We start from the raw sequence: 11,617 nt of genomic DNA on the forward strand, positions 1-11,617 counted from the left end.
TTCTATGGACCCATCTTTACTGCTGTTCCTTATCTGTAGGTTTATTATGTGGGATCAGCTCATAAGAGACAAACTAAGCCAATCATTTTTTTTAGTTGTCCCAATAGCAGGCATGGATTTGCAATTCTGATTTCCCTAAGAAACATGCGTTCACTAATGCAAAACCAGAACTGATGACTTGAGGATAATTACTTTCTTGATGTACCCCACACGGAAAGAAAAGCATGGACTCCACAAGGGCAAAGAGGAGCCCAGGAACAGCCACGTCCCCTAGAGAGCAGTTGGCACTCACCTCCTCGGCTTGTTTGCGGAGAGATTTCTCTCGCTCGTACTGCGTTAGCAGTTGCTCGTTGTCCTCCTTCAGCAGCTCCAGCTCCACCTCGTGCTCCTGGTTCTCCATCAGCACCGAGTCGAGGTTCTCCAGCACATTCACCACCAGCGGCATCAGCTCTTTCACCACCTCCTCATCATAGCAGTGGATCAAGCGCTCAAACTCCCGGTAGATGCTGTTGGCGAGGCCGGACACGCGCTCGGACATCACGGAGCCCGAGCAGTAGTCATCCTGGTACACCACCCCATCGTCGATCTGGATCTCCATCATCTTGGCAGCTGCAGATATTACCCCAGAGCAGGAGGAAGAGGAGGAGAGGCCCTGATCTGGTTTGGGTTTATTTTCTGTCTTGGGTAAGCTGATGTGTAGTATATCTTCCAGTTATTTGATAATACTACCATTCATTATAAATTAAAAAAAAAAGTCCTGGAAATTCAGGTGCAGATTGGAATTCAAAGTCTTTAATTTCTATTGGAACAGTTTTGTTTTTTTTTAATATACACTGCATACAAATTATTTTATATCTATCAAAAAAAGTCTTTAATTCAAATCAGTTTTGTTTTACGATGCCAGTTTTCTCTGCCACCAACCTCACATACATAAAAGAAAAAGGTACCCAGGAAATATCCCTATGGGTAGGGAGATCACGGGAAATCAGTGGCCCGGCATTTTTTTTTTAAGTCCCTTAAAGGGACGGATGTGTTTATTTTCCACTTAGCGATGGCAAAATAAAAAAAACAAAAAGCTTCTCCCCCACCCCCCGCCCTTTAATAATTGACCATCCACCAAGAAATGCCCCAACTGACCGTCACATCCATCCTAAAGATGGCCAGAGCCAAGGATGTGAGAAGGCATTTTTTTTTTTTTGCTGTGGTTGATTTCACTGATGCTGCACCTGACTCTGCTCGGATTAAAATCCAGGCTGGGAAAAAAAAAAAGAGACCCAAAGAGAAACAAACGCACCTTGGTCAAATGCAGACTCCCCTGCCTTCCTCGCCCTTTCTCCTGCTCGCGGGGGCTGCTGCTTGCCCCCAGCCTCCCTGGTTCCGATTGCAACGGGAGCGACAATAATCCTCGCCGAGCTCGGCCCCTCCCCGCCGGCTGGAGCTCTCCTCCGTGCTGACGTCAGGCTGTCTGCATTCTGGGTAGCGCTAGCAGGAGCTGATTCACTCCCAGCAGCACCTGCACCTCAACCAACAGCATCCTTTTTCTTCCCCCCCCCCCAATTGGACTAAAATGGACAACAGTTTTAATGTGCCATGTGAAAATAACAACAATGGAGAGAGACAAAAAAAAAATTCTCGTTAAATGACTTGACCTGACAAAAACAAATATGGGAAAACAAATTGCATCTTACTGCTGGTAGAAATTTCTATTGTTTGTTTGTTTGTTTTAAGTTTATATTTAACCCACAGAACACATGAAAACAATACATCTGTCTGCCACTGAGCTTACGTTAAATACAATATAAATATGATAAATGGGATCCTCATAATCAATATCTAACACAGGGAGGAGAACTTCCAAACAACTGCGTGGGGCAGTATATATGTGTGTACATGGCCGAGCGCAGATTTACAATAGCATTTTATAACCTACGTGTATTATAAAATCCGTTTATCTCCACCCCGCAACATACTTGCATAAGTATGGTTACATATGGATACATTCAATGCATTGAAAGCAAGTATTTCAGTGCATTGAACACACATGTTTCCTACTTATTTTAAAAATTTACACATGTATTTTTTACGTGCGAAAATAAAGTCAGACTTCCTCGCATACATGGGCATATTTTAACACATGTGCATGTAATTGAAATACCAGTTTTACCAATTACCCCACCAGTTCACCCAGTCAGGCTGAACTCCCCCAGTTCATCTAGACCTCCCAATCAATAGTACACAATTATTCATTTGATTACCTATGTACCGTTTCATAGTCTTATTTTTTCACTTGCTATTCTAATGTATCAATAGGCTGAAATGTAAATATTGTGCTGTTCAATTTCTCCCCTTCCATCCCAAGTTTATTTTCCTTGTTTTTTGTAACTTTCCCTCTCCCTTTTTCTGATTCACTGTATTTAAAGTTCAAGGTTCTTATTGAAAATATTGTTTTTTACGTTACGTTATGCTTTACACTCCTTGTTATTTGTAAACCGGGTTGATGTGATGCCTATCATGAAACTCGGTATAACAAAAACAATAAATAAATAAATAAATAAATGTTTAATATCACTTATGCTAAATAATTAGCAAGTGTAAATTGATGCAAGATGGAAAATCTATGTGCATTTTTTTTAAAGCAACTTATGTGCATCAATGATGGCCCCGTCCCAGAATGCACCTAGACCATGCCCTTTTTACACACATATATATGGGCATGCAAAAGCAAAAATACATGTGTATGTTTGATGTTTATAAAATGGCATGTATGCAAGATGCTACTAACATGCATATATGCTAAGTTTTAGATGCATAACTCTTTGAAAATTCACCCCTTAACTTATAAACACTCTGTGTCCCCTTCCTCCAGTATTGCATACATAGTCCCAATATTTGCTCCAAATTTGTGCATATTTTATCTCTTTACCCTCTAAGCTTATATGGGATCTTTTCAATCAATGCAATCTCAAACAACTGTTCCTCCAAAGTGTGATCTATATGGAGACGTTTTCCCAATATAAATTGTAGGTCAAGCTGCATGTACACAATGAGTAATGAGATCCTTGTCATTGTCATGGATCCTGTCCCCATGATCCCACCCCCCCCTCCCCCCCAGTATCCTACATCCATACAGCTGGAGTGATTGCAAAATTTTTTTAATCACCCTTTTGCTTTCTATTTTAATTTCTCCCCAAATTCTGACCCTGGGATATGTCCACCACATATGCAGATATGATCCATCCAAACCACATCCCCTCCAACACTGTCCTTGAGAAAAAAAAAAGTGATTATCTGTAAGTACGGTGAGCCCTTCTTGCACATGTACAGACTGAATGAGCCACCTGTCAGATAACATCCCAGGCCCTGTCATCCAGTGAAACCTGGAACCCTGTATTCCATGTGTCTGTTTTACCCTTGATGTCCAGATCATCCACAAATCTTTCCAAAGCATTAGAACATCTAGGATTCCATCCTTTAATTCTGGGTTTTTCTAAGGCAGGTAAACTTTACTTAAAAAAAACATCCACAATTCAAAACCCTGCAATAATATTACAGTTTCAAAGGAGGAAGTCTAGGAAAGGGGCCTGTTCTGAAGGCAGTAGTACCCTGTGTGTGCTGTGCGGTATTTCAAAAAGATGTGCCTGGTTATGAAAATAATGCAAGAAGAAATGTGTGTCATTATTATTGTTATTCCTGGAACTGTGAAAAAGGGAGCATGGGCAGCATCCATAACGATGCATGCTCCGGAGGCACAGAGTGCAGAAATCCTCATCATTATAATCCAAATCCCAAATCCAGGTGTCTGTGCCTGGATTAGGGTCTACAGAGGGGGTTGTTTTGCTCAGACCATGAAGCTAGCATGTTGCAAAATGGGGAGAGAAATGGGAGAAGGGGGTTGGAGAAAGGGATGAGAAAGGGGAAGTAGAGAGAGAGTAAGAGTGCATTGGGTGTGAGTGAGAGTGCATCATACACATCCACCCTCTCTCTATTCACCTCATCCCCTACTTCCCTAAGCAGGCAGATGCTGAGAAGGGGTGAGAGTTTGGGTGGGTGCAGCAGGACTGCCAACTTTGGAGAAATCTAGAACTATGACGGGCACCCCTATGGCCCTGGGAGCCCTATCACCTGTTTTCCCTCTTCCCCAGCATTTCAGATCAATCACTGAAGGGGCCAGATATGGTCCTTCCCCTGAGATCTTCCTCAGCAAACAGCTCCGAAAGGCGCTCTTTCCCTGGGCCTTCTCAGTGGTTTGAAATGTCCTATGTGGCCCTTTTGAAAAGTTTGGGGAGCCCTGTCTTCGAGAGAAAGGAAGAGGAAGGCGAGGAGAATGGCTGCTGGAATCCTACCAGAAGGGGGTGGACGAGCATGGCGACTGCTCTGGGTGCCAAGCTGGAGGAGTGCCAGTCTGGAAGCCCAAACGGAAAGGAGAGGGTCACTGATAGCAACCCTTGCCTGGGGCACCGGTTTGTCCATCCACTGCCCAGCATTTGGGCCTGAAAACATTCAGGTACCCAGAGCTCATACAGAGACCTCAGAAAGACTTTTATTCAGAGGTTCAGAAGACGAAAGAGGGAAGAGGAAAAAGCCAGCCAGCAAGACTGCATTATCATAATCTGGAGAAAAAAGGCTATTGCTCAGAATTGCATGCTTATGGGGAAGGGCCTGCCGGAAATATTAGCAAGTGCTTGGTGAGAGCTAGGCTTTGATTTCTGCTTTTCAGTTATTGTTAAATACTGTCTCTGCATTGAAATGGGCTGGAGAGTTACTTTACTAAAACAATTCATTTTGTTTTCCAGAACTGAGGACTATGGTTTCACTAAGGTGTGGCCTACCTGCCTTGCTATGCTACAAGCTTGCATTTGAAAGTTTGCATGCAATCTGCATATCATCTTGAACTGACAGTCTATTACACTTGTAAGAAATACAGTTAATAAAATATAGAATTGTATAAAAGTGTGCCCATGTCTTTATCTCTGCTTTTCAGAACCAGTCCACATGCCAGTCTGGAAAACAGGAAGAAGCAGACAGAGCAAAACGGTCACAGAGGGCTCAGTTCTGGTCTGGGAATATGCAGGTAGGCAAGTCAATTAAAGCTCTGGTCTGAATATGTGGATTCAACACAAGAGTGCTCCCGAATAGAACAGAGGCAGCCTTGTAAACCTTCAAGTTGCTGGGAGCATAAGAAATGCCATGCTGGGTCAGATCTATCAGGCCCAGCATCCTGCCTATGACAGGGGTGAGTCCGAGTCACCTGGATGTGCCCAGAAGTCCCAATTTGAAAGTCTGTTTCATGGTGCTCTCCCCAAGAATTAAAGGGTGGAGCAACCAAAGTCTTCTGGCAACAAGTAGTTCCATAGCTTACTTGTGCATTTTCTGAAAAAAAAACCAAAACTTTAACAACATGTGCGTTAAATCTGCTGTTAGTTTCAGGGAATGTCCCCTAATCCTAGTAGATAATGTAAATAACCCCCTGTTCCATACCACACAAACCTCTATCATATCCTCTTTAAATCATCTCTTCACCAAGCTGAAAAGGCCTAACCTTTTTAGTTCTTCTTCATAAGGAAGCTGATCCAACCCCATAATCATTTTTTGCCCTTCTCTGTACTTTTCTTATTCCGCTATATCTTTTTTCGAGGTACAGCGACTAGATTGAGCAAAATGGGTCAATACCGAGGCATTATTATATGCCCAGATTCTTCTGTTCCTTTCAGTAATACCTAACATTCTATTTGCTTGTTTGGCTACTGCCACACATTGAGCTGAAGATTTCAACTTCTTGTCCACAATGACCCCCAAGGACCTTTTCCTGGCTAGTAACTCCTAATAAGGAACCCAGTATTGTGTATACATGATTCGTTTTCCCTAGATGCATCACTCTGCACTTGCCCACATTAAATTGTATCTGCTCTTTTAAGGCCCAGTTCACCAGTTTCAAAATATCCTCCAGTAGTTCCTCACAATCCACTTTTGTTAACTATTTTGTGTCATCTGCAAATTTGATCACTGCTTCTAGATCATTTATGAATATGTTAAAGAACCCCTTCTCAAGCCCTGAACGCCAATCTGGTTCTTTAGGGACATGGTTACCAGCCCTGGTATTATAAAGCTTATTTCTGCTCACCAGCATGTAAATCTGTCCTGTTCTGATGGTTTGGCCCAGGGACTAGTCTGTCATCGCCCTCTACCCAGAAGACCCCGGTTCAAGTGCTGTCACTTTCACGGCTGACTTGTATAACGAGGACTGTGTAGTGCATATCTCATCTACAGCTCCCGCAATGGCTAGGCAACTCTTCCCATGCTTTCATAGCGGAGTCATTGTAGCCTCTTGCACCCCCCCATCTCAAATTCAATGGCCACCCAGCTAACCCCATGTACCCGAGCAGTTTTCTCATCAGACGGTTGAAAATCTGTCTTCTTCTGGTATCTCGTCCCTTCAATCCTGAAGAGGAAACTGAAGTACCAGTCCTCTTCCTGGCGCCCTGCAACACCCTCCATTGTTCTTACAGTTCTACCCTGTTTTGAATCCCCAGGCGTGGCAGAACTCCCAATAAAGATCCTTCAAGCCTCTGTATCAAAGCCTATTTTCCTCCTTCCATATTCTTTGCTGGGTTGTAACCACAGGGTCTATTTAGGGCTGCTCTTCAGTTCTCTGCTTTCCTTTCTCATGTGCAAAACCACAGGTTTCCTCCCTTTCTGCCGTTCTTACAACCACTCGGTAAACGTCTCTCAGGCCTGGGTCGTAATTACTTCATCTGTGCAGATGATGTTCAATTTTTTTTTTTAATGTCACCCAGATCCGGAGACCATCCTTGGTCTACTTTCAGTTTATCTATCTGCTATGAAAAGCTGGCTTTCTCACAACAGAATTTCGCTAAATCTCAATAAAACCTGACATAATTTACCTTAACAGAAAGAAATAAAAATCCATATCTGTCACGGTTTAATTTTTTTGATCTTGACATTTCCATTGCCACCCAAGTCCGCAATCTTGGGGTAACGTTTGATACCAGTTTAAGCTTTATTGTACATACTATGTCTTTGATCTGGAAAGCTTAAGGCGTATAAAATCTTATCTAGACCAGCAGGACAGTGGTCCAGTTACTGATCTTTTCCAGAATTGACTATTGCAACTCCATCTTTCTCAGACTACCATCATATACCATAATAGCCAATAGTCTGACACCTCACTTTTGATGCAACTCCAACATTAATCTCTGCCTCAACGGCAGGAGGTGGTGGGAAATTGGACTCAAACCAGTAACCAACAAGGGCCTTGAAATTGGCAGTCTGGGAAACTGATAAGTATGGGAAACTGATAAGTATGGGAGCTTGCTGGGCAGACTGGATGGGCCGTTGGGTCTTTTTTCGGCCATCATTTCTATGTTTCTTTATCAAAGCATTACAGGCAATTCAAAATTCTGCAGCATGTATTGTTACCGGCACATCCAGACTCGATCACAATACGCCTGCCCTAAAAGCCTTCCACTGGTTACCTGTTGAATTTTGCATACAGTATAAGATCCTCACAATAATTCACAATGCCTTAAGCAATGATTTACTCTATACGATCAATTTATTGTTGAAACTCGATTGTCCAGACAAGGAACCTAAGATCAGAAGGGCAACGTCTCCTAGATATACCCAATCACAAGAAAATCCATCTAATTGAGTCTAGAGACCGAATGCTCTCGGTAACCAGAGTGATGCCATGGAACCAAACTCCCTATAGCTCTCCGGAAACAGGAAAGCAGCAAATGGTTCAAAAAAGCCCCGAAGACCCATTTCTTTAAGTAGCCTTCTTTTAAGATTGCTAATACAATTAAGTGTAAATGTTGAGCAGGCATATTTTACTTATAAGTCTACTTTGCACGCTGCTATTACTTCTACAAGATAATAATCCTGTGTGCCAGGATGGTGCCTATATCAGGTTGCCCAATAAAACATGGAAGGCAAAGGATTTTTCTTTGTGAAGTTTATGGTTCAACTTTTTATTAGCAGGAAGAAACCGTTACAAACAAAGCCCCCAAGCACATTGGCTCTTATGTACCAGGGAGGCTGATGCAAAATACAAATGACAATTGTTCTATTTTAATTTGTTGTATAAAAATATCTTTTTTTTTTTAGACTTGTCTGCACATAATTCTCTAGAGGGATTACATGATCTGCTTTCATAGTGCCAGGTTGTTTTCTTTCCCTAAAATACTGCAGAGACTGAAGGAGCTGTTTTAAAACCCTCATTTTAAAATGTGAATTTTAATCATTTTAATTTACAACTTGCTGGCACAAATGTAAGTCTCTGGACTCTACTTCAGTGTACTCTGTGAAGATTTTCCATAAAGAAAAAGCGAACTGCCCCACATTGCAGATTTGGACATATTCCTACAAAACACTTCATTTGATTACATGTTCAGAGTGTGGTACAGCATTATAAAACAGATACAAAAATATATACTAAGATCACATCATAATAAATATAAATCACACCATATTAAACAGAGATCACAAATAAAAACAAAAGCAGCTTAAATCATCACATGCATAATGGGTAAAAACAAATCATCATTGTTTGTTTATATCATGGAGGAACTGGGGATTTACAATTAGCAAGTGAATATAAATATTATAGCTACAAGTAAAATTTTACTAATTTAAGAACAAAATGCAGGACAGTATAAGTAAGATTACTGTACATTCAGATTTTAAGATACCAGTATAAGTTAATATAAAATGTAAGTACAAATGCAATTTATCAGGAGTAAAGTTACAGTACATTTAAGCTTTAAGATAAGTATAGCTTTTCTTGGTGATTCAGACTGCAAGTACAAGTTATTAACATTATAGATATGATCAAATGCATGTCAGGTATGATTAAGGGGTGCGACTATTTGGTGAGCGTGGATAATAACTGGTGAGCATAGTTTCTATAAGTCATCGTACTCTTTGAAGACCAAGACTGTAGTGCTGCAGTGGGCCAAAAGCTCCTACAAATCGCCAGATTTTTAATAGCTCCCTAAAGGTAAGGAGATCTGGGGTAAGCCTGACCTCTAGTGGCAGCGAGTTTGAAAGGGTGGGGACTGATCCTGTTCTCTTCCTAGCGTTTGAGAGTTGCATTTTATTTCTTTGAGGCTGGAACCACTAGGCAGGCTTGAGTTAGTGAGTGCAGTGGCCGACAGGTGTGCATAGGGCGAGTTGGTTGCTGAGGCAGGGCCTTGAAAGCCAAGACCAGGATTTGTTTTGCTGCAGGAAACACCTTGCTGATGAACAGCATGCAAAACTGAAAAGGATTTGGGTAGGCTAATGTTTCTAATCATCGTATAAAAGATGGCAAAGGGGCGTAGCAATTTTAATACGTAAATCTCGACAATTTCAGGTAGAAAAACAGTATCAGGATGAAGAGAGGAGATTCATTGTGATAGTGGATATGTTATATAGTCAAATAGCATTAATCAATGTATACGCCCCTAAAATTTACACACATGAATCTTTTCCCCACATAGTTTCCAACATTTTACATAACTCTGACCACAAACTGCTGGTGGTGGTGGTGGGGATTTCAATGTTATATTAGATAGTGCTATAGCTTGTAAGCCGCCAAAGAAACCTAACAGGGATGATACTTTAGGTGTCAATTACTTATGTGGGGACGGGCTTGGTTGATGCTTAGCGTACCTTGCATCCAAATGAAGTAGATTTCACTTTCTATTCCAACCCACATAAATCATGTTTGAGAATGGATTATATTTTGATCTCTGAAGCCTTACTCTGGAATGTGTGATCTGCAAACCTTGGGCTATATTACCGTTTCATGTCCAGTGGAGCTGGACATGGGTACTTGTACTCAACTCTTCTTTTGGGTGGAAAATGAACCCCAATTTATACCTTGATAAAACATTTTATAAATACTTACAGGACAAATGGATGGAATATGTAACCCACAATATCCAGCCTCCAGCCTTTTGTAGGAGGCAGGAAAGGTGGTGTTGTGAGACGATTATTACACTGCCAAGCAAATACAGGAAGTGGGAAGAGAAAGTAACAAAATAAATGAGTTTGACAAAACAGAAAAGGCGACTCAGAAGAGCAGCTGGAAAGCTATGACCACAAATGCTCGTAGTTTGAGCAATAAAATCCCAGATCTGCAGGCCCTAATGCTAGAGGCGGAATTGGACTTTGTTGCTGTTACGGAGTCCTGGTTCAGAGTCTCATGATTGGGATGTGGCCATCCTGGGCTATAACTTAAGGAAGGACAGAGAGGACAGAAAAGGGGGAGGAGTAGCTCTTTCTGTCAAAAACAATATCCAAGCAACTGAATTGCAAGGGACGTGGGTAAAGAAGCAGCATTATGGAACATTCTAAAGAAAGAAGATGGTGCTTCCATTTTTAATGGTGTGATCTACAGGTCTCCAGCTCAAACGGATGAACTGGACAGAGACCTGATCAAGAACATCCAAAAGGTGGGAAGAAGGGAGAAGAGTTGCTCTGAGATTTTTATCTTTCGGATGTGGATTGGAGCACTCTTTCTGTGGAATCTTCAAAAAGTAGAGAGATAGTGGGTGCCCTTCAAGGTGCTCTGCTCAAACAAATGGTAATGGAACCCACAAGGGAGGGTGTGATCCTTGATCTAGTGCTCACTAATGGGGTTGTCTCTGATGTTCAGGTAGGGGTTCACCTGAGCACTAGTGATCATCAGACGGTATGGTTTGATATCTCAAATAGGATACAGAGAAGTCATACAAAGACCTGAGTTTTGAATTTCATAAATATGGACTTTGTCAAAATGGGGATTACCTGGAGGAAGAACTGGAAGACTGGGAGAAAACGGGTGAGGTGGTACAACAGTGGACCAAATTAAAAGAAGCTATTACAAAGGCAACAAATCTATATGTTAGGAAAGTAAAGAAGAGTAAGAGGAAAAAGAAACCAATCTGGTTCTCTAAGGAGGTGGCTAAAAAATTTAAGGCAAAAAAAACCAAACAGCATTCAAGAAGTATAAAGGATCTCAAAAAAGAAACACAAGGAAGAATATCTCAATTCTGCTAAGACAGAACTCCTCCTCATAGCACCTGAAAGCAAGGATACCCTTCAGTGGACCCAACCCATCATACCACCAAGGACTGCTTTTATAAACTACAGGTTCTAAAAAGACTTAACCTCTCTTACACTTCCAAGACTTCAGATCAGTTCTCCAGGCCATTCTGTTTTCCAAGGTAGACTATTGCAACTCCATTCTGCTTGGTCTTCCTACCTCCTCCACTAAACCCCTTCAGATGCTCCAAAATGCGGCCGCGAGAATCTTGACAAACACCAACAGAAGAGAACATATCACATCCATCCTCAAAGATTTACATTGGCTTCCAATAAGTTTCAGAATCCTTCACAAATCCCTTACCATCATTCATAAAGCCAGCAGGTCCCCATCAACCTACAATACCCTCTCAGATGTCACACCTCCTGAAGACCCATCAGAGAAGCCTACAAAGGATGCCTACTCGCCCCTGCCACAAAATCCACCCATCTGACATCCACCAGAGAAAGGGCCTTTTCAACAGCGGGACCAGCCATTTGGAATGCAATCCCACCTGATCTCAGACAGGAATCTTATCTGTTGACATTTAAG

General features: G+C 41.7%; 1 protein-coding gene across 17 annotated transcripts in view; it reads right to left on the reverse strand.

Annotated features, from left to right (window-relative positions):
- The window catches only part of MAPK8IP3 (mitogen-activated protein kinase 8 interacting protein 3), a 135,845-nt gene extending 134,399 nt beyond the window's left edge, over positions 1–1,446 (reverse strand). For 14 of the 17 annotated variants that reach the window (XR_003852636.1, XM_029576803.1, XM_029576808.1 and 11 more), the window contains exon 1: positions 293–1,445. Coding sequence is in view for 16 of the 17 variants with exons in the window: in XM_029576803.1 (XP_029432663.1) it covers positions 293–601 (309 nt within the window). In the remaining variant the exon portion in view is untranslated. Of the gene's footprint in view, positions 1–292 lie in introns of all 17 variants that reach the window. The other 3 variants (XM_029576792.1, XM_029576806.1, XM_029576805.1) reach the window with 3 other exon arrangements.
- Between the last annotated feature and the right edge of the window lie 10,171 nt (positions 1,447–11,617).

This window comes from Rhinatrema bivittatum, chromosome 14 (assembly GCF_901001135.1).
Source record: "Rhinatrema bivittatum chromosome 14, aRhiBiv1.1, whole genome shotgun sequence".
Taxonomy (NCBI): Eukaryota; Metazoa; Chordata; class Amphibia; order Gymnophiona; family Rhinatrematidae; genus Rhinatrema; species Rhinatrema bivittatum.